This window comes from Chiloscyllium plagiosum, unplaced genomic scaffold (assembly GCF_037043375.1).
Source record: "Chiloscyllium plagiosum isolate Xiang-an unplaced genomic scaffold, Cpla_swu_hap1 HiC_scaffold_14, whole genome shotgun sequence".
Classification (NCBI taxonomy): Eukaryota; Metazoa; Chordata; class Chondrichthyes; order Orectolobiformes; family Hemiscylliidae; genus Chiloscyllium; species Chiloscyllium plagiosum.
Genome location: NW_028270152.1, coordinates 67,184,585 through 67,212,466, shown reverse-complemented (window position 1 = coordinate 67,212,466; position 27,882 = coordinate 67,184,585). Strand labels below are relative to the sequence as shown.

Below are 27,882 nucleotides of genomic sequence, written 5' to 3'. Positions count from 1 at the left end.
GTAGCCATTTCGTGCAATTCAGAATCAATTTAATCACATTTGAGTATTTCCAGAAAATCACTACATTGTGTTGAGTGGCATGTGACTGTGGGGGAGTGGCTGGGGGATGTCTTGTGGGCATTACTGACTGTGATGTAAAATCTTGTATAAAGGAGAGGACTGGTCCCTTTGTTCAGGCAGCTTTGCCTGACACGCTTCGCAAGCATGGCAAAGAGTGTGAAGTGATCCTTCAAAAGCTTGCTCTTGCTTAATAAATTTTGGCTGCTCACAGAAGTTGGCGTATTGCAATTGCATCAAGCGTGCAAGAATCTCAAGAAGGGAACCTAATATTTGGCAACATGAGTGGGATTCCAACATATATGGAGCTTCTAGGCAGATTGAGTATGTGATCGCCTGCGCAACGGTACCTAGTGGGCCCACTAAGTAAGCGTTACCTTGATCTCTCTCATTTAACGTATCACTTAGTCGACCCTTCGTCCCCTAGGCTCTGTAGTGATGGAATCTTTGAGATAACTTACGAACTTGAATGCTGACAACTTCGTCCCAGCAAGGTTCAATTCCCCCTTGAAATTGGAGGTTAGAGTCCTCAGAACTATAAATTCTCAGAAAAGGAGATTAGAGTCCCCCTGGAATTCGGAGATAAAGCATGCCTTCGGACCACTGTCTGCCCCTCCACAACCTCATCCAAGTTCCACTCCATTTATCCAACCCTCCTGGAAATGTTACCCATTGCACACTCAGCGCCAAGTCACATTCCTGGGAACCTTGCTCAGCGCTTCTGATAGACAATAGTATTGCACCCATTTTGGTGACCCCTCCTGCTCTCCCAGTACCAGCACTGCCTGCCCGGGGTAGGGGGACATAACAAATTCAATCGGCTCCCCAGTCCTGAGCATGAAAAGTGAAGAAACTAATAACAGTGAAGAGGAAGTCCATACATTTTTTGTCAGTTGCCTTCCTATGGATATTAAGCCACGTGAGCTTTACCTTGTCTTTCAATCATTTAAGGGATATGAAGGTTCACTGATCAAGGTAATATCACAACAGCCAGTTGGCTTTGTTACATTTGACAGCAGAGCGGGAGCAGAAATAGCAAAGAATGCTGCGTTCACCTACCCTGCTGCTGCAGCTGCCACACATCACACTCAGATGCGCTGGTATCCTCCATCAGAAGCATCCCTGCAAAGATGGGAGTATTTAACTGCCCTTATCCAAGAGGTCAGATTTCTCCATGGAGTCATGTGCAAGGACAAACTGGATGTTGTTTTCAGGTTGGAGTTTACTGGATAAGTGGCTTGTTTCCATTCAACTTAGAGGGGATGGAGTGGTCACTGATGACTGTGGATTTAAGAACTGTACTGGTGAACCTTTATTCCCACGTGGGAGGATCACATCTACTGCATGGACTAGTAATTTTTGTTGTTATGATCATTGTATGTCAATAACTGGTTTACATACTGGCTGTAAGATTCTAATGAATAAGTTGATAACAAAAATGGAAGCTGAAAAAGGCGTTATCATGGAATGATAAAAGGAGAGAAAGAGATGTTAAAGGGTTAATTTGTTCTGCTTACCTGCAAGAAACTGGATGTCCCAGGGAAGACGGTGGTATGTTTCTCTGTCTTACAGTTAAACGTAAAAAATTTACATTGCCATCTCCTGCTATTCCGAATCAATACTTCTGGGTTGATACCCAGAAATATTGGCCCGACCTTAGAATGGCCAACAAGATGACTCTCTTATCAGGGAGTTATTTTGGAAGTCGCTCACGCTTTGCTCAGGATAGACGTTCACATTGACATGATACATACTAGTTTCTAGTCTAGTTCCTCTGCTTTGTTGTCTCTGAGAGAATCCAGTGAGTTTTTTCCCCCTCAGATTGGACCAGGAGCCCAAATGGCCAGTGTGTGGTCAGATTCTTGACAACATTATTTTGCAGCTCAGAAAACGCACTGTAACAGAGAGACTACTTGAAGGTCATTGTTTCCATCCTCCAATACAGTTGGACGTTGTGACCTCTTGGTGGTGGGACAAATGATCCAACCTTGACAGGAGGATCTAACACAAATATGAAGACAGCCTTGTTGACAATATCACAACCTTGAACTCTAGCCCCAGTGAGAAGTGGTTTTACTTCACCAGCAGATTGTTCATTAAACAATTGGCTATCAAGTTGATAAGCAGCCCTTCAATGTGAGACTGTTTATAAGTACAGCTGCATCTTCTACCTATTTTTATCCTTCCTTTGCAACACTAAAGAAAAAAGATGCTTAGAGGAGGTTGAGCCAGTTTTAGGACATGTTAGTGACGGGTGCAAAAAGAGAGGATGAAGATGGACAGATCTGTGGTGCCGCGACATTTCCTTCCCAACCTTGCGACAAGATGTGCAGCCACATACTGACGAGTCTTTCAGAATATCCAGCGAACCCACTTGTCTGAAGTGGACACTTGCCTCTCGAAGCAGTATAGTAGATGGGCCCCAATGAGGGGTTATTAGATAAAAGACTATCATCAGTAGGTCCAGTAGGTAGCTGACAATGCTGCCTGTAAGAGAGCACTGCACAGGGCCTTCCATTCTTAGAGTTCTTTACAGAACCTCGCAATCTGGAAGGAGTTAGAAATGTACAAATTGGGTGGCACAGTGGGTCAGTGGTTAGCACTGCTGCCTCCCAGCGCCAGAGACCCAGGTTTGATTGCAGCCTCAGGTGACTGTGTCTGTGTGGAGTTTGCACATTCTCCCCATGTCTGCGTGGGTTTCCTCTGGGTGCTCCAGTTTCCTCCCACAGTCCAAAGATGTGCAGGTCAGGTAAATTAGCCATGCTAAATTGCCCATAGTGTTAGGTGCATTAGTCAGGGGTAAGTATAGGGCAGGGGAATGGGTCTGGATGGGTTACTCTTTGGAGGGTTGATGTGGACTTGTTGGGCCAAATGGCCTGTTTCTATACTGTAGGAAATCTAAAACAAATATGTCGTGAAAAATCTGGATATCCTTGCAGCAGGGGTGCACTGAGGGAGAGTTCAGAATTTGGCTAGTATTCTCTGATCTCTCAATATTGACTAGTCAACAACCTAGGGTCCAATGTAACCAAATATATCTCAACATTAAAAACTACCAAACTCTCCCAGGCCCCTTCTGAGGTCTTCACTCGCTAAATCTATTCTCTTCATCTTCACCTACAGGTTTTCAGATAGCCTGTGTTACTATAACTCAGTAAACGAGGCACTACCTTCATGAGAGAAAAAGGCAGAAAATTGGAAGGGATGGAAAGGATGTTTACCTTTTAAAATATTAGCTCTTTCAGCATAAATGATAGATTTGGGGGCAATGGTAGCCTAATGTAATGTCACTGGATGAGTAATCTGAAGGGTTTAAATCCCATCATAGCAACTGGTGCACTTTAAATTTAATTAATGGAAATCTGGAATGGAAAACTAGACTCTTAACGGTATAATTAAACAGTCGACTGTTGTAAAAACCCTCCTCATTCCTGAGGAAGGGCTTATGCCCGAAACGTCGATTCTCCTGCTCCTTGGATGCTGCCTGACCTGCTGCGCTTTTCCAGCAACACATTTTTCAGCTCTGATCTCTAGCATCTGCAGTCCTCACTTTCTCCCTGTTGTAAAAACCCATCTGATTCATTGAAGACTTTACCGAGTCTGGCCTACATGTGACTCCAGTCCCACTTCATTGTGGTTGGATGTTAACTGCTCTCTGAATTGGCCTCACAAACCACTCAGTTCAAGGGCAATTAGAGATGGGTAACATCTTGCTAGTGACATAACCCATCCCATGAACAAGTGAAGAAAAATACAGACATAAGCCAGAGAAAAAAAAAAAGTGACATTTTAGACACTCAATTGAAACTGGGTGAAGGGAAATTGTTTCAAAGCAGCTCTTTTTAAAATTGAAAACACACACATTTTGAAAGGCACTCATTTCTTCTTTGCAATGACCATATTCTATAGGGAAAATTACTCATTCCACAGCTGTTACTTGTTCAGCAACACTCTCTGCCAACTCAACGGAACAATTAACAGAATGAAAGATAGCATTTAAACCAGAAGGAGTAGTTTTAGCTGTTAAAGCAAAGTACAATGTTGTGTCCATGAAGGGTTTTTTCATAAACGTATCGGGTACAGCTAGTCACCCTATACCACAATCATCTATGCTACACAATGGAGACTGTCTTAAGAAACATAACAGGTTAGTTCTATAACCTATTAAACAAATGAAAAACACAGGGACTGGATGGCACTGGACTGCAGGACGGGCAGTGACATTTTACTCAGTGAGGCTGGCAGTCTTAGCTAGTCACATGTCACCCCCAAACACAGTGCCAATCCAAGATCTAGCAGACACATAGTATCAAGTGTACTACACTGCATTAATACACAGGATCTTCCATCATAAACAGCAAAACCAAGTGACAGAAAATCAACCCAAGATTTATGCTGTACTGATGCTCTAACTAAAAGCCCAATAAAGTACAAATCAATGACCTTAACAATTCAAAAACTAATATCAGCATTTTTTTCAATTTTGAGGCCTATATAGTTACAAGCCCCAATGTGGTGCCCTGACAAAACATTCAACAAAAGAAGAATGTATCAGTAGTAGTCAAAAAATGCAGTGCTGGAAAAGCACAGATCAGCCAGCATCCGAGAAGCAGGAGGGTCGATGTTTCGGGTTTCTGATGAAGAGTTCATGCCCGAAACATCAACTCTCCTGCTTCTCGGATGCTGCGTGACCTGCTGTGCTTTTCTAGCACACACTTTAACTCTGACTCTCCAGCACCTGCAGTTCACACTTTGTCCTATATCAGTAGGCATGTCAAAGACACCGGTCTTAAAGAAGGAGACAGAGATAGCTTTAGGCAGGTAATTTCACAATATTGGATCTCCGCAGTAGATAGGACCAAACGAGGGGTTACTTGATAATAGACTATCATCAGTAGATCCAGTAAGTAACAGAAGATACTAGCTGGGCTGAGTTACCATACAGCTATTCTAATGTAACATTTTAATTTTCAACCCTGCAACTTAACATTGTTTAGGTCTCCTTCTAACACTGTCCAGGGATAGTGGCAGAAGTCACATGACACCAGATTTATTTGAAATCATAAGCTTTCGGAGCACTGTCCCGTTGTCATATGAAGTGGACTTTACCTGATGAAGGAGAGCACTCTGAAAGCTTGTGATTTTAAATAAACCTATTGGATTCTAACCTGGTGTTGTGTGACTTCTGACTTTGTCCACCTCAGTCCAATACCGGCAATTCCACATCAGGAATATTGGCACAGGGCACATTGGAAGTGTGTTGAAAATGTGTTGCTGGAAAAGCGCAGCAGGTCAGGCAGCATCCAAGGAACAGGAGAATCGACGTTTCGAAACGTCGATTCTTCTGTTCCTTGGATGCTGCCTGACCTGCTGCGCTTTTCCAGCAACACATTTTCAGCTCTGATCTCCAGCATCTGCAGCCCTCACTTTCTCACATTGGAAGTGTATTCCACTAGAAAATGTGGGACTTGAACCTGTTCTCCAGTTGAACAAAAATAAACAGAGTTCCACACAAATGGTCTTGTGGGAATACTGACTACAGTCAACGGTCATCTGAATACTTTGTTGGCCTTAATGGTACCAGAAAGAGGGGACACCACAGTTCAACTTCCAGAGAGAGAGCAGTGGGACAGAATTTTTATAGCTTTCATTCATTTGACAAAGAGGTGTAATGTCAGCTTTGTGGAGGGTTGGGAAGCAAGAAGAGTCATTGCTAAAGTACGGTGGGGAAGCAAGTCCTCAGGAAACACGACTCCAGCAGCTATCCTGAATGTTATGTACTGTCCAAAAGGGCCATGATCAGTATATGTGACCTCTATCGCTTCGCATAAAGCATTAACAGTTGTCTGTAACAAGTCCTGCAGCAGAGCAATTTGTACCTGTGGTCAAATATTAAAACCTTTCTTCTGAATGCCTGCTACAAATAGCAGCTCTGAATTTAGTAGCCTGAGGTTTTTCTGAGAAACAGCTTACCTTATGCAGAGCCGGTGCTATCAGAGGAAGTCTGATAGCAGAGGCATCTGGCATCCATTCTCATGAAAATATATGTTAGACAGAAATCAGAAAAACCATCAGGGGCAATGTTTTATAAGTGCTGTTCAGCAATAAAGAAACAGTGTCCATTTTACCTCTGCACAGTTTCTGGTTTTTGGTCATACTTTGCCAAAGGGCCCTCCAGGACTTTCCTGGTGTCTCCAGGAAATAAAGATCCATCTCCAGAGCTCTACTATGACCAGTCTGAGAGAAAAGTCATTGGGACATAAAATATAAAATTTCTGTTTTCTTCAAATGCTTCCATTTTGAAAAAAAAGAGTATTGAAAATTGTATGAAAACATAATAAATCACAGCTAAAAATCACACAACACCAGGTTATAGTCCAACAGGTTTAATTGGAAGCACACTAGCTTTCGGAGCAACGTTGCTCCGAAAGCTAGTGTGCTTCCAATTAAACCTGTTGGACTATAACCTGGTGTTGTGAGATTTTTTAGCTGTGTACACCCCAGTCCAACACCAGCATCTCCAAATCATAATAAATCACAGTAGGCAGAAGTCATTGACTCTTCTAATGTGGTCTGTCATTAGCTCACAGCTCAAATTTCATCCTCAACTTAATTTTCTTCCCTATTCTCTCAAAATAGAGTCAGAGTCATAGAGATGTACAGCATGGAAACAGACCCTTCGGTCCAACCTGTCCATGCCGACCAGAAGTCTTGAATATATTTAATTGACTGAGGATACTTTGAGAGAGAATTTTGAAGGTTTATAACTCCCTGACTGAAGAAATTTCTCTTCACTACAATCCAAAACGTGAGCCTTCGCAAAATGACTTCTAATTTTCAGAATCACTAGCCATGGGAAACAACCAATCAAGAGTCATCCAATTGGACAAATCTGAGCCCGTTTCCTTTCCAATCTAGGAAGGTAGACACTGTGTTTGTGAACATGCAAGGCGACGAGTACTGAGGAGTCATGTGATGGATCACCTTCACAGTTGGCCAAGCAGTACAGGTTATCGGAACACAATGTCAGATTTAGCTATCGAAAGATTATACTATTGTTTACAAAGGGAACTAAATGAATAATTGATAGGGAAAAAGATGACGGACGAGGGATCAGAGTAGATGGTTGTGACCAATGAGAGCGCATTGGCAGATATGCAAAGGTGCAAATGTGGCCTTCTGCGTATGCTGTTATTTCCATGTAATTTCTTCTTGCTAAAGGCAGAGAGATGACAAGATCCATTATCATTTACAATGTGCCAGGTCAGCCTTTAACTGATTCGGAGTTGAGAGTGGGGTGCTGGAAAAGCACAGCAGGCCAGGCAGCATTCAAGGAGCAGGAGAATTGAAGTTTCGGGCATAAGCCCTTCATCAGGGACTGATTAACTGTTTCAGCTTATTCGAGGATCTGGACCACAAACCCAAAATGAAGCTTACAGTTTAGCAGACAGCACTGAGCCCTGTGTTCCTTTATGCTTCAGAGACTGAGATAATCAAAAGCAGGCACATTTAGATTACTTGAATACTACCACCAAACCTCAAGCTCCTCCTAATACGGTTGCAGTTCAACAGCAGCAACCCTTCCCAAGCCAACATGTCCCGCACAGAAGTGTTAATCATTCAGAGCTGGTTCTGTTTGACAGGACACCTCCCAAAGCAACTGTTCAACTGCGAACTCATTCGGAGCTGGAGGCTCTCAGGGATCTGCTTTAGGAATGTCCTAAAATTATTCCTGAAAAGGAGAAGCATCCCTGCTGACTCATGGGAGACCCTCAGAACCAAATGGAGAAGGTTCATTTGGGAAGACAATGGAAGACTTCAACAGTAGCGCTTTTCCAGCAACACATTTTTCAGCTCTGATCTCCAGCATCTGCAGTTCTCACTTTCTCCTATAACCTGGTGTTGTGTGATTTTTAACTTTGTACACCCCAGTCCAACACCGGCATCTCCGAATCATGAAAGATGACAGTTCTGACTGGGATGAACTTTCTATGTGAGGAAAGTTCTGAGTGTGGTCTCAAACCACTAGCTTAAACAATAAGAACAAGATTAGGCCATTTGATCCCTTCAGTGTTCAGTGTCAATTACACCATGGCTAATCAGTCTTCAAATCCACTTCTTGGTCATAAAGTATTTTCTACTTGTCAGGCCGAGATGTCCATTTATTACTTCTTCATTGACGTCAGTGATTGTAAAACCTTTGACTCCCTTTCAGCTACCTAATATTCCCAACCATGCAGGTAGATGAAGCTTCTTTACACCCAGTTACAGAAAGAAAATGAATATTTACATTCCAATAGGGGATTTTAATTATTTACAACTCCATCCAACTAACACAGGGTGTATCTAACACCAAGCCAAGAAACTTGGTCATATGCCAAAATCTGCTGAAAACATTACCACAGTGATGACACTACAAAAATACGTCACCAGCTGAGAAGATGAGAGACATCCAGAGTTTGTGAAAGACACCATTTAAGTACACATCCTTTTCTTCCTTCAACAAGCGCTTTCCAGTGGGCAGTCTTGCCCATCAGCTTCAGCACTGCCGGTGCTTGTCCACAACTTTCCAACCATTTGTCCCCAGTGAGCACAGCTGGCAGGCAAAGATGGCCATCGCTTACTGATAAAAATCGCTGCCAAAATTTCTGAATCACTGAGTGCTGTTGAACTGAAGCTGAACACAAATATCAGACAGAGCAAGGTAGGTTCAGGGAGATTTCTCATTCTGACAGTCAACCAGCCTCATTGTCAGCAGGGCAATGAGAGGAGATATCACTCTGTGGATGTAGGTCCACTCGCTGAGCTGGAAGGTTCATTTTCAGACGTTTCATCACCATACTAGGTAACATCTTCACAGGCTCACTGTAGATGTTACCTTGTATGGTGACAAAACATCGGGAAATGAACCTTCCAGCTCAGCAAGCAGACCTACATCCAGAACCTCAACCTGAGTTTCAAATCTTCTCAAAACTTGCTGATGTCACTCTGTGACAATTGGCATCACTCTGGGATGACACAGACAAGAGCTGAAAAATGTGTTGCTGGAAAAGCGCAGCAGGTCAGGCAGCATCCAAGGAGCAGGAGAATCGACGTTTTGGGCATAAGCCCTTCTTCAGGAAGCCCTTTTGCCCGAAACGTTGATTCTCCTGCTCCTTGGATGCTGCCTGACCTGCTGCGCTTTTCCAGCAACACATTTTTCAGCTCTGATCTCCAGCATCTGCAGTCCTCACTTTCTCCTAGTTGACACAGACAAGATGCTTGGTACCCAGTCAGGTCTTTTTATTGAGTTCATACAGAACTGCTTCAAGAGTTTAGCAACAACTTAAATAAGAAAAGTTTCAAAAGCATGTAATTGTGATGACAGTGGCCCCTTTCATCTTGCTTTCATCAGTTTCTGTGCCTTTTCCACCTACTCAGAGTTGACAATCTAACCTGGAAGGTTTACAGTGCATTTTGAATACACTTTATCTGTTTGGTCTTGCAAAGCTAATTCCTTTTGTTAAACCGACTATTTGGAAGATTGAGAAAGCCTCAGTGTTAATCTATTACCATATATAGCCTGACAGCAAACCCAGAATACTGTACGGTGTACTGTGTGTGATAGCATGCATTTAAATATAGCAGATCTGACAGGATGCAGCAAGAGCTTAGTAATATGGAGAAAATACTGAGTTTGATAGCATAATATGTACATTAAGAGTTACATAGAATATGTTTGATATGATGGCGAATACAATAAATTGTAACATAAAAAAGAAAGAAAATGTATCCAATCCATTTAACATACACTGCGAAATCTTTCCTGAATTTTGGAATTGATCCCTGAACTGTATTCCCTAAAGTGGACAGCGTGATAAGTCGCCTTCTTACTAAAGATAAAGAGGCAGAGGAAGGGTCACTCGGCGGAAACGCTAACTCAGATTTCCACGGTAACCACAGATGCTGCCTGACCTGCTGAGCTTTTCCAGCAATTTCTGTTTTTACTAATGATGCAGTGTCTCATCGGTTTTTTTTCTGTTTCTTTCGCATTTCAGATTAACTCGGCTTTTTTTTAAAATGCATGTTTGTAAAACAAGACACGTGTGTGTGTGTGTGAGAGAGAGAGACTTACTCGCGCACTGTAGGCTCTGTTTGTAAAGTCCCCAGATGAAGTCGCCGCACAGGTCACACCAGCTGGGCTGAGTCTGGGTGCAAGGATTGAAATCGTGTCCTTCCCCCAGTTTCTCGGTCTGTCTCAGCTCCTGGTCCATAACCGGCAGTTGCTGCCTGCTCCTACGCTCTTGCCTGGCCGTCTTATCCGGGCTCTGGACGCTGGAAGCCCGGCTCCTGGGACTGATCCTCATGGCGTTGGTCCTCTCCAGGCCGGACGAGCGGTACACCGAGCGGCTGCTGCCGGGAATCAGCGTGTCCTCTCTCAGGTCTCGCAGCTCGATCAGCTCCGCCATCGGGAGGAGAAGAGTTTACACTGCGCAGGGAAACTCAGTCTCAAACTCAGAGAAAAGGGGGGGGGGGGGGGGGGGTGAAGAATTAAACGATCCGAAAAAATCTTCGATACGAAAACATTTCAGTCGATGTGTTTTTATTCATCCAAGCCTCACAGGCAAGTGAAGCCAGAAACGGGGATAAATCCTGCTCCAGGTTAAAATTCCAGTGTCAGCTCCTCTCCCGCTGTTCACAAATCTCCAACTCAGCCCCGAACTCCGACCACAGCTTCGGTCAGGACCCGCCCATCAGCCAACCAACACACAGCAACAACCCTTTAGTTTTAAAGTGACTGTGTGTGTATGTATATGGGGGTGTGACCCCCTGAAGTTTTAATGTAACTTGGATGAAGAATACAGTGGGCGGGGCTGCTGTCCAAGTTTCTTCTGTGAGAATGTTCGGATCGCAGCTTTTCGCTAGAAAAGGAGATTTCTTTTCCCCCTCTGGCCTGGCCACTAGACTTGGATGGACCACTCTATGTGTGTAAGAACTGTCACAGAACCGTCCCCAGTTCAAGGGCCAATTTCAAGTGAGCAAGTCACAGTCAAGTGGCTATGTTGGCTAATGGTATCCAATAAACGTAAACTCACTCTTACAAGTGTAATCCTTCCACCTGTTTCTGAGCTAGACCACACGGGTTCAAGCCCCACTGGCTCTAGGGAGTGTGTACTGGTTCTGAACTGGTTAATTACAAATAGGGAAGTGCATCGCTGGTTGACTACTCGCATAATTCAACTGGGCTTGGTTATGAGAAACAACCGGACTAGTGCTGCTGGCATCACTATGTTTTACTGTCCATTAGTCCAGGGCAGGACCCCCCATATTGGGAGTCACCACTCCCATTAAGTTGATTATACAAGATTTGGGGCTCCTCTGCTCACAGGCAGCAATGTGGAATTCAGGCTTTACAGCGTGATATGGGGAATGGGGAAGATGGTAACCCACAGTTGTCTGTAGTGAGGAAAAATTATTTCACCTTGGGAAGTTATTGCAAGTGATCACCACATTATCAGCACAGTTAAGATACAATCTATGGGTGCCCAGGATTCAGTGTCGTTGGCCGATTTGCCTCATTTTCAATACCTGTGCATTTATACAGCTGGGTTTTACCTTTTGGGGACTGGATTTTGCAATCTATCTCCTCACCAATCCACTAGCCCCTCCCTCTTCTTGGTTTATCTGCATGGCTACCAGACCCACTCATCTTGTTACAAGTGTGGTGTCCATCACTGTTTCTTCTCACTGAGTGCAGTTCAACAATGACCATCACTCCCAGTTGCACCCTTGGGATTGAAAAGCAACCATCCCTCACTGCCTGGCATTTCCCAGTGGTGGTATCTCATCTTTTAAAGAGATGGGAAACCTAACGCTTAAAATTAATTGCTAGATAGATATAGAATCATAGAGTCACAAAGCACAGACTTTCAGTCCGACTCATCTGTGCTGACCAGACATCCAAATCTGACCTAATCCCATTTGCCAGCATTTGGCCCATATCCCTCTAAACCCCTGTTATTCATATATCCATCCAGATGCCTCTTAAATGTTGCAATTGTACCAGTCTCCACTACTTCCTCTGGCAGCTCATTCCATAAACACACCACTCTCTGCGTGAAAAAGTTACCACCTCAGGTCCTTTTAAAATCCTTCACCTCTCACCTTAAACCTATGCCCTTTAGTTTTGGAATCCCCTGTCCTGGGAAAAAGACTTTGTCTAATCACCCTATCCATGCCTGTCATTATTTTATAACTTCTATTAGGTCACCCCTTAGCCTCCGACACTCCAGGGAAAACAGCCCCAGCCTATTCAGCCCTTCCCTACAACTCAAACCCTCCAGTCCCAGCAACATCCTTGTAAACTTTTTCTGCACCCTCTCAAGTTTAATAACATCCTTCCTATAGAAGGGTGACCAGAATTGTACACAGTATTCTGAAAGTGGCCTCACCATTGGCCTGTACAATTGCAACATGACATCCAAACTCTAACATCAATGTTCTGACCAATGAAGGCAAGTATACCAAACACCTTCTTCACCATCCTGTCTACCTGTGACTCCATATATGACAGCTGAGGATTCTGAAAATAGCTGAGGTAGGGATCCTCATACCTTTCCAGCCTGTGGTCAGGATCCCCTTTTAGTGTTTGATTGTCCTGTGTTTGACTCCAATTGCTGATCACTGTGCTTGATTGGTTAAGCTTGGCTGTGGACTCTGAGAAAAGTACATAAGCTGCAGAAAGCGCTGGAAGCCAGAACTGAAGCACTGAGCAGACATTTTGAAATGCTATCAATGAAACCTATTAAATAAAGAAGCTGGTGTGTCATCTTGGTGTTGAGCAGAGAGATTAAAATATACAACAATGTGGAATGAGGATGATGCAGGAAAGTTTACAGTTACTCACTCTTGTACCTTTTCTTTCTTTGCTGGTAGGCAGCCTATACCAGGGGGTTAATGGATTTCAAGGTTCACCACCCACTTGCTCGCTATAGGATCACACATTACAGATGGGGTTTCAAGAGAATGATACTTCTACTGCCTTAGAACAGAAGGCTAATGAATATTCCAGCAGCTCATAAAAGACACATTTGCATTTGATACATAAGCAAGTAGCTCTTGAAAAATACTTTGGCCAAAGACAAGTGTAATATTTGAATGCTATACATTTCGTTATACCTTTATACCATTGCATTATAATAGCAAACCCATCAAACAATACACTACATGATTGCAGCCATTGGCTTCTACGTTAAATTTGGTTCATTAACCAATTAATTAGACCATGGCCCATTTCAATTCTACAAACTAACGACATATCCCCTCATAAATGATTACCTTACTTTATAAGATAGCCACAATCTTACCAATTCAAAGCAAATCCACCATGTTACCTAGAATCATAGAATCCCTACAGTGTGGAAAGAAGCCATTTGGCCCGTTGAATCTGCACTGACTCTCTGAAGAGCATTCCATCCAGATACAGGCCACCGCACTCCCCAACATATCCCTGTAAACCCTCCAATTTTCATGATCAATCCACCTAACCTGCACATCTTTGGACTGTGGGAGGAAACTGGAGCAAATGGCAGGGTGGAATTGAACCCGGGTTCTCTGACGCTGTGAGGCAGCAGTGTTACATTCAAGGAGATTACATACTTGTACACCCTCAGCTCAATTAAAAGGGTTAAGCAGGAGGAGACTTTGCAATCTCATCAACACATGCCCATCATGGTTAGCTACGTTCAAAACTATGCCCAATCTGTGGAAATGATCACTGACTCACAGAGGAAAGCCTGCAACCTCGTGTTCAAAAGGGAATTGTTTTGCAAAGATGTGCAGTTCACCAAAGAGGAGGACATTATACATTTGACATGCCTCTTTGCAACAGTGAAACACTGTGTGTAGACAATCATTTTGCTGCTGTATAGAACTTTAGTTAAGCCGCATTTGAATATTGTGTACAGTTCTGGCTACCACACTTTCAGAAGGGTGTGGCAGCTTTGGAGAGGGTATAGAAATGGTTTAGCAGGATGTTTGGACTTCGTTAGCAATGAAGAGTGATTGGATTAACTTGACTTGTTTTCATTTGAACGTCGAGGGATGAGGGACAACATGAAAAAGATTATGAGAGACATGGATAGTTAGAATCTTTTTGCAGGTTAGAAATGTCAATTACTGGGCACATACGTTTAAGATAAGAGGATATGTTTCAAGGCAGACTTTTTACACAGAAGATGGTAAATGCCTGAAATGTGCTGTCAGAAGACATGGTGGAGGCAGGAATAGCAACATTTAAGAGGCATCTTGACAGATACATGAATAGGCAAGAAATTGAGGGATACAGACCACATATTGGCAAAAGGGTTTTAGTTTAGTAAAGCATCACGTGTTGGCACAGTCTGGGTGGACTGAAGGGCCTGTTTCTGTGCTGTACTGTTCTTTGTCCTTTGCAAAGCACCAGATTACTTTAAGGATTGTTTCATTGAGATCTTAGGCATCCTGGTGTTGCTGCTCATCACTGTTAGGGTAAAACTATTTACTTTGAGCAACAGAGTCAAAATCAGTGTTCTATGCCTCACCGCAAAAGGCACTTTTCAAGCTCACAATGATTGTCCTTTCTGTAAAGATCACTCTTTCCAAATGTTACAAAAATGTCACCCTAAGCAGCTTTGTTTTCAATGTAGCTTAAGAGTCTTCGGGGTGAACCTCTCAGGAGGCCTGGCTTCAAAGTTGCAGGCTTCACCATAGCACTCATTGATATTAGCAATAACACAGATGACTATCCTTCCTTATTCACTATATTTGGAGAGATGAAGGAGATAATGTCATGCTCTTCATATTGACGCCTTCACATCGATTATACCAGTTTCACAAAATTTGAGGAGTTGCCATTTACAATCTGTGCTGAAGTGTCACAGGAGTTGCAATGATTAGAAATGGATGGTATTATTGATTAAATCAGCTCAAATCTAGTCAATCTTAAAGTATTTAACAAGACAAGCATCCACTTTGGACAATCCAACAGCTACTTAGAAATAGGAATGGGAATAGGCAATTTGACCCCTTGAGCTTGCTCTGCCATTCAATTGGATCATGACTCATCTGACATTCCTTACATCCACTTTCTGTTGATGTTCATGGAAGGGAAAAAGCAGGGCACAACAAGTGGCTATCAGCAGTGTTCACTTGAATTTCACATCACAATTTGCTCAAAAAGGATGAATGCACACTCACAGCATGGAAGATTGACTTTCTAGACTACAGGGTGACAACAACTGGATAAAGCCTGCACAGGAAAATGTCAAAGCCATTTGTGTGATCCCAACATGATAGAGTTGGCATTGTGTCTTGGTATTACAAACGCTATCACAAATTCCTCGCAAGCATGCAAAGATTACAAAGCCTCATCCTAAATTACTGTGCAAAGATGCCCAATGGGAAGAAACAATCATACTGCAACTGGCATGATAAAGATGAAGATAGCATCTCTGCCAAAGCTGCATGTAAAAATATATGTCACAGCAGATGCATCAGGAAGTGCAATTGAATCTATATTCTTACATTACATTCGGTTATCAGAAACTCATCATAAATAGTGGAGAGCAGAAAGCAACAGTCTGCGTGTCTGTATTACAGCATTGGCACATGTATCTGATTGACTGATTGCTTTATTGTTGTCACATTTACTGAGACACAGTGAAAACTGCTGTTTTGCATGGTGTATAGGCAGATTGCACCATATAAAGGGTATCATGACAGCAGAACAGAATTCAGAGTACAGTGTTATAGCTACAAAGAAGATGCTGAGAGAGAGATCAGAATTCACATTTAAGAGGTCCATTCAAAAGTCTGATAACAGTGGGGAGAAAAGATGTTCTTGAATGTATTCTTTTATATAGTCTGTCTGGTGGAAGAGGGTGGAAGAGCGTATAACCAGGGTGGGAGTGGTCTTTGATTATAGAACATAGAACAATACAGCAAAGAACAGGCCCTTCAGCCCTCAATGTTGCACCAACCTGTGAATTATTCTCAGCTTGTCCCCCTACACTATCCCATCATCATCCATGTCCTTATCTAAGGATTGTTTAAATCTCCCTAATGTGGCTGAGTTGACTACATTACCAGGTAGGGCATTCCACGCCCTTACCACACTCTGTGCGTAAAGAACCTGCCTCTGACATCTGTCTTAAATCTATCACACCTCAATTTGTAGTCATGCCCCCTTGTGCAAGCTGACGTCATCATCCTAGGAAAAAGACTTTCACTGTCTACCCTATCTAATCCTCTGATCATCTTGTATGTCTCTATCAAATCCCCTCTTAGCCTTCTTCTTTCCAATGAGAACAGATCCAAGTCTCTCAGCCTTTCCTCATAAGACCTTCCCTCCAGACCAGGCAACATCCTGGTAAATCTCCTTTGTACCTTTTCCAATGCTTCCACATCCTTCCCAAAATATGGGGACCAGAACTGTACACAATATTCCAAGTGTGGCCGCACTAGCGTTTTGTAGAGTTGCAGCATGATATTGTGGCTGTGGAACTCAATCCCTCTACCAATGAAACCTCATACACTGTATGCCTTCTTAACAGCACTATCAACCTGGGTGGCAACTTTCAAGGATTATATTGGTTTCTTTCCTAAGGCAGCAGAAAGTATAATTGAAGTTAGTGGATAGAAGGTTGGTTTGTGCGATGTACTGAGCTGTGTTCACGACTCTCTGAAGTTTCTTACAGTTTTGGGAAGAGCTGTTATCAAGCCACATTGTAATGCATCCAGATAGGATGCTTTCTATGATGCTTCAAGAAAAATGGTAATTGGTATCTCTACAGTAGACAAACACACTCTCCATATCAACACTGACTCTTAGCCACCTCAGGATCAGGTCACGAACCTCTCTGCACACAGAAATGGTCAGGCCATTTTCATTAGGACAACTTTAAAGTTTAGCATCCAACATGTATGTGCATCTGAGTGGATCACATAGGATCACAAATTCAAATTTGCCAATCTCAGCATAGCCATGGGAGACTTTTGTACCTCAAAGACTATTTCCTTACTGATTAAAAGTGAATAACTTGAACTCTCACTTGTGATTTGATATGCATACATTTGTTTTTTTTCAATGATAATTTAATTAAAAATTATATCTTTGTGATCTTTCATTCCTTAAAAAACTAATGTACAATCATTCTGCATTTGATTATATGAATCACTTTACAGTGATCACTGTGCTTGACTGGTTAAACTTGGATGTGGACTCTGGGAAAGATAAATAAACTGTAGAAAGAGTTTGAAGTCAGAACTAGGAGCATACATTTTAAAGCACTATCAATAAAATGTATTATTTACATAAAAGCTGGTGTCATCTTGGCATAGATTGGAGATATGTTAAAAAATAAAAGATACAACACCCAGCCTTCGCAACAAAATCCAGTCTATAAAGTATTTCTAACAAAGTGAAATGTCCCAGTGAGCTTGACAGATCAAAGGAGACAAGCTGATGGATGACCAGAAGGATCGCTTTCGAGTTAAAGTTTAGTGGGGGTTCTTAAAGGAAAAGAGGGAAAGCGATTGATTAAGGGAATTCCCAACCTTAGTTCTAGTTGGCTGAAGGCATGGCTGCAAGAGGAGGGGGAAAGGAATACAGAGGTCAGCATGAGACAAGACTGAGAGGAACCCAGAGTTCTCAAGGGGTTGTATGGTTAGACACGGTTAAAGTCATAAAGAAATTATGTTTGCCCTCAAACTGAACAATGCAATCAAAAATAAAGTCTAATAATGCAGTGATTGTAATGAGCTCAACCAGGTGGACATTTTAGAATATGATTTCCCTGATTGAGGCTGTTAACCTGGTCTTATCTGGGAGCCCTGGCTGACAGCTAAGAATATGACTGTCAGCGGTACTGTTTATTCTGACAGCTGGCTCTGAAGAAGTTGGATCAGAGTCAAGAATGAAGGTGACTTGGTGACGGGATACCAGCTTCTGTGGAGTTATTTCAAATTATACAAAAAGAAGGATGCAATTTAAATCACAACATTATTACTGATATAGTCACTGATCATGGAAGGCCCAAAGTCTACCCATGGGCTTCTCACTGCAAAGCAAAACATTCCTTTGAGGGTAGGGGTTTGGTGGGGTGGTTCCTATAGCAACGCAGACCCTGTAGCATGAAGTATAACCATTGCATTGGACTCACTCTGGCCTATACTTGGCCATTGTAGACAGCAGGCTAGTGTCTTGATAGTGAGCTCGAGCAGCTGAAACATGCACAACAGAACCTACACCAAAAGATTAACAGTTACATGGCAGCTGCTGCAAATGTATCCAATTACACAAACTGCCCATTATTGTGAAATAACCGGAGACAATTCAGTCACCTGATCCCTGGATTCAATAGAACACTAGGTTAAAAAAAACAGGCTCATTGATACAGTTCAGAGAAATGCATGGAGCTGATCCCCAATATCAGAGACTGAAATGGGAAGGTAGATTTAATGGAAAGACATTGGAAGTACAACAAAAACAGGTTCTTTGGCCCAACTGAGCCATGTTGGTGCTTATCTTGTAAGTGAACTCTCAGATAAATCTGTGTGTCCATTCTGTTCCCATATTCCTTTAGACACCATGTCCTTCAACCATCTATCCAACCTTCTCTTGAATACTTACACAGCCTCAGTCTCCATTGCTGACTCTGGTACTAAATTCTACAGTCTCACAGTCCTCTGTATAAAACTATTTTCCCAAATCTCTATCTTAAATCTCTTTCATTTATATTTACGGCCTCTATTTCTGACCCCTCAACCTACATTAACTGTCTGTTCCTATCTGCTTCATTTCTATCCCTTCAATATCTTAACCCTGATCCATTACTCTATAGTATCCTCTGTTTCAGTGAAGGTTTTAAAATATCGTTGTGCCTGTATTTCCTCAAAACAGACAGCATTCGAATGCATCTTTGCTTTCTCCTCTCTATTGCTTCAAAATCTTTCCTATAATATGAAGGTCAAAGCTACACACAATATTCTAAAAATGTAACAAAGGTTTTATAAAGATTCATCATTGTCTATATTTCTTCCTATAGAACCCAGTACAGAATTAGCTTTATGTTTTACAGCCTCAGCCTCTTGAGGTATTGATTTTTCTGTCTTATTTATCTGAATCTCCTTTATTCCTCAGTATCGTCCACTAGCCCCTGACCAAAGTGTAATTGCAGCTTTTATTTTAATTCTGATGTACCACTTTATAGTTACTAAATGTATTTAATAATTTTCTTTGTTCATTCCACCATCTCATCAATATTTCCTCGTAGCTCCTATTGATGGTCCAAAGAATTTACTATTCTTCCTGTTTTAGCATTATTTACAGATTTGGCATGCCTTCAGTCCCTTGGCACACAGCCATTGTCTGTAGAATCCTGAATGTAACGTCTAGGATTTTTGCTATTTCCTCCCCCAGTTCCATTGGGATGTGTGAATTCTACAAAGACCAGTGCTCGCCTCCCTTCACCATTATTGCCATTTTGCCTCCTTTCTTAAGCACTCTGTGGCTTTCTGTTTATTTTGCTCAACTGCCATGAATTTGTTACATTTTCCCCACAGTTTGAACATTGCAAAACATTTTTCTTAACTATATTAAATGTTGTTCCTCTTTTTTGTCACTGCAACTGAGCTAACATCCTGTTTCTTCATTTGTTTTTCTTGCTTCTATCTAGATTTTTTTCTGTTAAAAATCACACAACACCAGGTTATAGTCCAACAGGTTTATTTGGAAATACTAGCTTTCAGAGCGCTGCTCCTTCATCAGGTAGCTAGAGATTTTTCTTGTTTGATCTGGATGCTATCCATGCTACATTCTTTATAAATTTATCTAACATATTTCCATCATCCCTATTTCACCTTTATAATAGTTTTTGTGTTCTCTGTGCTCATTCTCCCTACTTTAAATGATCTCTTACTAACCTGATGATCCATTTTTGTCATTCTACCAGCTCCCCCCACCCTCCCGATCAGGGCAACACATCCTCTATCTCCCCAAATACCACTTCCAAAAGAAGCCCTCTCCTTAATATCACCTCTTTAGCTACATACAATGTTATAGAGTCATAAAGCACAGAAACAGACCCTTCGGTCCAACCAGTGCATGCCTAACATACTCCCAAACTAAACCAGTCCCACCTGCTTGTCCCGTTTCCCTCTAAACCTTTCCTATTCATGGACTTATCTAAGTGTCTTTTCAACTTTATAACTTTGCCCGCACCCACCAGACACTCAGGAGGTTCATTCCGCATGCAAACCACCCTCTGTGTAAAGAATTTGCCCCTCGTGTCTGTTTTAAATCTCTCTCCTCTCACCTTAAAAATGTAGCCCCCAAACTTGAAATCCCTCATCCTAGAGAAAAGACACCTACCATTAACTCTATGTATACCCTCATGATTTATTAAACCTCTATAAGGTCACCACTCAATCTCCTACCCTCCAGTGAAAAAAAGTCCCAGCCTATTCAGCCCTTCTTTACAACTCAAACTTTCCACACCTGGCAATATCCTGGTAAACCTCTTCTGAACCCTGCCTAGTTTAAAATAATATTCTTCCGATAACAGGGACACCAGAACTGTCTAACTATTCCCTCTGCTATCACTGCTTGGAGGATTTACCTGAAAACAACACCCACCCTAGGATTGGGAACTAGGATTGTGATTCAAATGAGTCCTGCAGGTTTTGTTACATGGCTTGCCCCAAGCTCCAGCCATTAATTGCCCAACACATCTATCCTTGCAACACTATCTTCCTAAGCCAATTGGAAAGCAAAAGGATTCTACCAAATTGGATGATCAATGATTGGTTGTCAATGACACAGCCAATCTTCCCTTCCTTATAAAGTAGTTTCCTATCCAGTGAAGAAAAACAAAAACAAAAGGACAACTTATAATTTTTCCTCAGCATTGTTTCCAGAGCACTGACCTTTAATTTCTGAAGACTCCAGGCCAATCCTTGAAGACTAGCTCATCAACTACACCCCTGCGCCCCAAGTCCCCCTCATTCCAAACAGATTCTAACTATACACCTCAGCTTAAAGCAAACATATGTTATCCTTTAGTACAGGATTGCTGGATTGATTCCAGAGCTGATTCCAGCCCTATGAAGAATGAGAGGAGACCTAATTGAGGTACATAGGGTGCTAAAGAGGATTGATAAAGTAGATGTTGAAAGGATGTTCCTTTTATGCGGCAATCTAGAATGAGAGGTCATAGTTTTAGGATAAAGGGTGGCAGAGTTAAACAGAGATGGCTGAAATTACTTCTCTCAAAGAGTCGTGAATCTGGAATTCACTACCTTGTGTGTGATGGATGCTGGGACATTGAGTGAATTTAAAGAAGAGATTTTTAGTTAGTAATGGTTGAAGAGTTACGGAGAGCGGGCAGGAAAGTGGAATTGAGACCAAGATGAGATCAGCCATAATTGTTTTAAATGGGTGGAGCAGGTTCAAGTGGCTGAATTGCCTACTCCTGCTCCTAGTCATTATGTATGATTTGGGTTATTTATTATCACGTGTATCTTGTAACAACATACAGTGAAAAGTGTTGTATAGTGTTGTCATGCTCTGGCATCATCTTAAAACACAGAAAAATAAACCAGAATATAGAATATAAAGGCAGAAAAGTGAAGAAATAAAGTGCCCAACGTTGCAATCCTTTCTGTTAAGTGCTCTATCATGGGCCTGGTGGCCAGGCACAGGTCCCTATCGCTACACTGTCCATTGCTGGAATGCCATTTGCCAGTCCTCAGCACATCTCACCTCCATCAATGCCCTCGTCGCTATGAGTCCTTGCTGAATGTTGCCAATCCAGGTGCCACCAATATTGCTGGGTACCAGACTGGCCCAAACTCTAATCCATTGCCATATGTTTGCTTTGGACCCACCTCACCAATGCAGCCGCTGCTGATGCTACCGAAACTCATACTTTGCTGCCATGAATCAGCACTGCTGAGCCAAAGCTGATGCTATGACCACAGCCGAGCTCTTCACCAACAGGTAAGTAAAATAAAATAGAAGAGAAACACAATCAAGAATAGAGAGCAAAAAAGAGTAGCAATGAAAAGAAAAGTGGACAGAGCAGATAAGCCCTAGGCTCAGAAGCCCTACTCTATTACCACCTTATTGGTCCTGTAAATATTTATGTACAGTAAGGCTTTGACCGTGGACTAAGATCCAAATATCATATCACCTGTTCTCTTTATGGATGCTAATAAACTTTCTGCCCATCACTAACTTGCACTTTCTTTGCACAAATTTAGCATTGGGCGGCACGGTGGCACAGTGGTTAGCACTGTTGCCTCACAGCGCCAGAGACCCGGGTTCAATTCCCGACTCAGGAGACTGACTGTGTGGAGTTTGCACATTCTCCCCGTGTCTGCGTGGGTTTCCTCCGGGTGCTCCGGTTTCCTCCCACAGTCCAAAGATGTGCAGGTCAGGTGAATTGGCCAGGCTAAATTGTCCCGGAGTGTTAGGTAAGGGGTAAATGTGGGGGTATGGGTGGGTTGTGCTTTGGCGGGTCGGTGTGGACTTGTTGGGCCGAAGGGCCTGTTTCCACACTGTAATGTAATCTAATCTAATCTAATCTAATCATTGTCTGTTACAGTCAGTTGATGTTTCAGACTTTCACTCACTGCAGCTTGTTTTTAATTTGTATTGATACATTATAAGTATTTGCTCTTATCTTAGAACATTTTGCACTGGAAGTATATGGCAGGAATTCTGAATGATTGCATAATGCTAATTCAGCACCATTCTTTGATGACTGGATTTCAGTATTCGTATTGGAACACAGTACTCACAGGTTTCTGTAGTCTCTCCAAGAACTCCCAGATGCGGGCTTTCAACAAGTTTTCATTAAGATGCTTGGAAATCAGATTAACTGCATATTAAAGTCTTTTTATGTAAGAAGGCCTTCCTAATCCAACATCTTTCTGCAAATATAGTTATAGCATCATACAGCCTGGAAATAAACCCACTGGTCCAACTCTTCCATCCTGACCAAGTTTCCTACACTAAACTAGTCCCATTTGCTTGCATTTGGTCCATTTCCCTCTTAATCTTTCCTGTTCATGTACTTGTCCAAATGTCTTTTAAATGTTGTAAATGCTGTACCTGAATCTACCACTTCCTTTGGCAGTTCATTCTGCATACGAACCACCCTCTTTGTGAAAAGGTTGTCCTTCAGGTCTCTTCTAAATATTTTTCCTCTCACCTTAAATTTATGCCCTCTAATTTTGAACTCCCCTACCCTTTGCTATTCACATTACCTATGCCTCTCATGATTTCATAAACTTCTATAAGGTCACCCCTCAACCTCCTAAGTTCCAGTGAAAAATGTCCCAGTCTATCCAGCCTCTCCTTATAACTGAAAGCTCTCAGTCCTGGAAACATCCTTTTCTATACCCTCTCCGATTTAGTAATATCCTTTCCATAGCATTTCAAACAGAACTGTATACATTAGTCCAAAAGTGGTCTCGTACAACCGCAACATGACATCCCAACTCCTGTACTCAATGGTCTGAGTTTAGTTAGCTTTATTCTAACACCATAGATAACATGGATTAATAGTAATCATGATTTGGAGATTTGGTGTTGGACCGGGGTATACAAAGTTAAAAATCACACAACACCAGGTTATAGTCCAACAGGTTTAATTGAAAGCACTAGCTTTCGGAGCGACGCTTACTATCACCTGATGAAGGAGCGTCGCTCCGAAAGCTAGTGTGCTTCCAATTAAACCTGTTGGACTATAACCTGGTGTTGTGTGATTTTTAACTTGGATTAATAATGTTACTCAAATAATTTAATACATTATTGGAGTCCCAGACTTTGGGGCAATGATGTAGCCTAACAGGACACTCAACAGTTGTGTTGTGTTGCCTTAAAAAATCTTTTAATTCTCTGATCACAAGATAATCTCTGCACTTTGTAATTACAAATGAATGATTCTAGAATAATATGTAACATGGGGCAGATTAGAATTGCAGTTAGAGAGTTTAATTATTAAATTAGTACTGACTCATATAGGAGAAAGTGAGGGCTGCAAATGCTGGAGATCAGAGCTGAAAATGTGTTGCTGGAAAAGCGCAGCAGGTCAGGCAGCATCCCAGGAACAGGAAAATCGACGTTTCGGGCCTGAAGAAGGGCTTATGCCCGAAACGTCGATTCTCCTGTTCCTTGGATGCTGCCTGACCTGCTGCGCTTTTCCAGCAACACATTTTCAGCACTGACTCATATATTCTGGAACAAGGCAGGACATTGCTCATGGGTAAAAACAATGACTGCAGATGCTGGAAACCAGATTCTGGATTAGTGGTGCTGGAAGAGCACAGCAGTTCAGGCAGCATCCGAGGTGGTGAAGGAGCGGCGGTGAAGGAGGCCCAGGACCTCCATGTCCTTGGCAGAGTGGGAGGGGGAGTTGAAATGTTGGGCCACACGGCGGTGTGGTTGATTGGTGCGAGTGTCCCGGAGATGTTCCTAAAGCGCTCTGCTAGGAGGCGTCCAGTCTCCCCAATGTAGAGGAGACCGCATCGGGAGCAACGGATACAATAAATGATATTGGTGGATGTGCAGGTAAAACTTTGATGGATGTGGAAGGCTCCTTTAGGGCCTTAGATGGAGGTGAGGGAGGAGGTGTGGGCGCAGGTTTTGCAATTCCTGCGGTGGCAGGGGAAGGTGCCAGGACAAGAGGGTGGGTTGTAGGGGAGCGTGGACCTGACCAGGTAGTCACGGAGGGAATGGTCTTTGCGGAAGGCGGAAAGGGGTGGGGAGGGAAATATATTCCTGGTGGTGGGGTCTGTTTGGAGGTGGCGGAAATGTCGGCGGATGATTTGGTTTAGGCGAAGGTTGGTAGGGTGGAAGGTGAGCACCAGGGGCGTTCTGTCCTTGTTACGGTTGGAGGGGTGGGGTCTGAGGGCGGAGGTGTGGGATGTGGATGAGATGCGTTGGAGGGCATCTTTAACCAAGTGGGAAGGGAAATTGCGGTCTCTAAAGAAGGAGGCCATCTGGCGTGTTCTGGGACATTGCTCATGTCAGTCTACTTTAATCATTTAGTCCAAGTTATACATCATGGTGTTAGCTTCTCTTTGCTCTTATCTGCGTATCAACATTTTTCATTTGAACAGCTCATTAGAGATATCAGTTTCTAGAGATGGAAATAGTTTCTAAACCCCCCCCCCCCCCCCTCCGCCCAGTGGCACATGTAACAGGCTAAGTATTCTTTTCTGTCTTGTTAGATTTTACAAATGTATATTATTGCATTCAAAAAACTGTTTGGTAAAACCAAACTTAAACACTGCTAAAGGAGACATGAAGTTAATGCTTTTCCTCTTGCATTTATCAGGACTGAGATTCAAGAAACAAAACTTTGAAAGGCACACCACTTTATCAGTGCTGACTGGGTGAATCATAACTGAATGCAGTAGAGACACAGTAGAGTCAAATAACTGTCAATCTGATTAATGTTAGATCAGGCAGGTAGACCTTTTGGTCAGGGCCTTGCCGTAGGACTGCAGCAGGGATTGGCCATGTCCATTTTCTCAATGAAAACGATACAACATATGGACAAATTCCTTTTTGTGTACAAAGAACAGGGTTCTAGCACAGGCACATGAGACACAATGTGAGCCCAACTGATAGTCTTAAATTGGTTTTCAACATAATTATGAGCATACTTTTGATTATATTAAATTATTGCACAGTCAAAAATGAAATTAAAAATATAAACATAAAAGTAAGCTAAAATAGGATAACTAGAGGAAGTTACAAAATAAGAATAAGCTATCAATAGGGGAAGTGTAAGGAACAGTTTTATCACCCCATCAGCAGGCAAACACTAGAATCTTGGCGTTCCAGAAGAGATCTTTGTTGTTAGCAAAAACATAGGTAATAAACAGTTTCCAGTATCTGGAAGAAGGAAAATGTGCAAGACAGTGAATACATAAGAAATAGAAAACTTTACTTCATCTTATGAATATTCCAACATTTGCCATTGGTAAGAAAATGTTTTAAAGTATAGTCACTGCTGTAAAGCAAATTAACAATAAACAATGCAGTCGAGTTTGCTTGTACAACAATGTTAACGTGTAGGAAAAAGTGACAACTGGAGATGCTGGAGATTGGAGTCAAAACACGTTGTGCTGGAAAAGCACAGCCAGTCAGGCAGCATCCGAAGGGCAGGAGAGTCAACGTTTCGAGCATAAGCTCTTCATCAGGAATGTGGTGGGGACCCCAATGGGGGGGGGGGGGAGGGGAGTGGGGGGGGGGGGGGGGGGCGGGTGAGGCTGGGACGAAGGTAGCTAGGAAGGTGATAGATGAAGGTGGGGGATGATGCTGACAGGTCAAAGCGTTAACATGTTAACATGTATACAATTTCTTTGCCTGTAGCTTCCCATTAGTATCTCAAAACTGAATTAGAACTCTTTACAACCAAATGTAGACTCACATTCAAGGCTATTCATAGACAACAGGTATATAGGACCTTTACTATAATCAAGTAATTCTCAACGGACAGGCTGAATGTAGACTTGCTATCTTCAGTGACATATTGCTCAGTGCTACCACTGACTGCATTGTGGTAACTTATGTGCATGTAAAAACTCATTTTCTCTGCCTCTTTTACAATGGTTATAAAGTGCAGTTACAAACTTTCTACGCTGTGAAAGAGCAGAGAATACCAATTAAGGCATGGGAATAGGCCCGAGTTCTTGTGCACAGACATTATTTGCATTAGCAGATTGGAATGTGCATTGTGAAATTCAAAATTACATTCTTAGCATTGGGGATCTGCATGATTCATATCTTCCCCATGCTAATGTAATTACCAGATTTCATCAACCATAATTTGGTCAAAACCTGAAAATATGTTGTGGTTAATTTTGTGCTCTCCCTCAGGATTCTGTGTATTCGTGTTTTGCAAACTGAAGGAAGTTGAATGATTTTGTCCAGACCTCAGCTGATTGTGCACTGGGTGATGATGGAAGAGCTGTTTTTTTTCTCTTTTGGCTGTCATAGTCGCATTTGCAATACTGCATTCAATTCTGGTCTGCCTGCCATAGAAAAGATGATGAAAGGGTGCAGAAAAGATTTACACACATATCGCCGAAGTTGGAGGCTTTGAGCGATAGGAAGTGGCTGAATGCAATGGGGCTATTTTCCGTGGAGTGTCGGAGTTTACGGGATAACCTTAGATAGGTTTATAAAATCATGAGAGACATGGATAGGGTGAATAGCTAAGGTCTTATTCCCAGTGTAGGGGAGTCCAAGACTGAAGGGCATAGGTTTAAGGTGAGAGGGCAAAGATATGAAAGGGACCCAAGGTGCAACATTTTCACGCAGAGGGTGGTGCCTGTTTGGAATGAGCTGCCGGTGAAGTGGTAGAAGTGGGTACAATTACAAGATTTAAAAGGCATCTGAATGGTGTATGGACTAGGCCAGACACCTTCAAAATATTTTAAGAAAGTAGCCTAGGCTCTAACTTTTTCTTATTTTAAAGACAGAATGTGAAGTGAATATTCCAGGTGTGATACAGCTGGTCAAACAGTCGGATTTAAGCAAACAGAGTTTATTTAAACACATACAAAATAAAACAGAATTTAGAATAACTTAACTACTGGAAAACTTAACAGACACAGGAGCTGTTCCAATTCCCATAACATCCCAGAAACACACCTCTTGGTAAAAGGTAAATTCAAACACAGGTTCTTACAGGCAGGAGGGATTTCAGAGAGAGAAGTCAGTCAGGGATCATCTGCTGAAGCATGAAACCTTTTTGCGCAGCAGCAAGTTTCAGCTACAGCTATCCCAGC

At 42.3% G+C, this 27,882-nt stretch overlaps 1 protein-coding gene and 1 long non-coding RNA gene across 3 annotated transcripts in view; one reads left to right on the top strand and one right to left on the bottom strand.

The window, feature by feature from the left end:
- LOC122559172 (ras association domain-containing protein 1-like) overlaps positions 1–10,562 on the bottom strand; it is an 88,108-nt gene extending 77,546 nt beyond the window's left edge. For both annotated transcript variants that reach the window (XM_043708549.2, XM_043708550.2), the window contains exon 1: positions 10,172–10,562. In XM_043708549.2, coding sequence (XP_043564484.2) covers positions 10,172–10,505 — 334 coding nt within the window. In that variant the 5' untranslated portion in view covers positions 10,506–10,562. The remainder of the gene's footprint in view (positions 1–10,171) is intronic.
- LOC148147981 (uncharacterized) overlaps positions 1–27,882 on the top strand; it is a 114,900-nt gene that overhangs the window by 70,445 nt on the left and 16,573 nt on the right. The window lies entirely within an intron of this gene.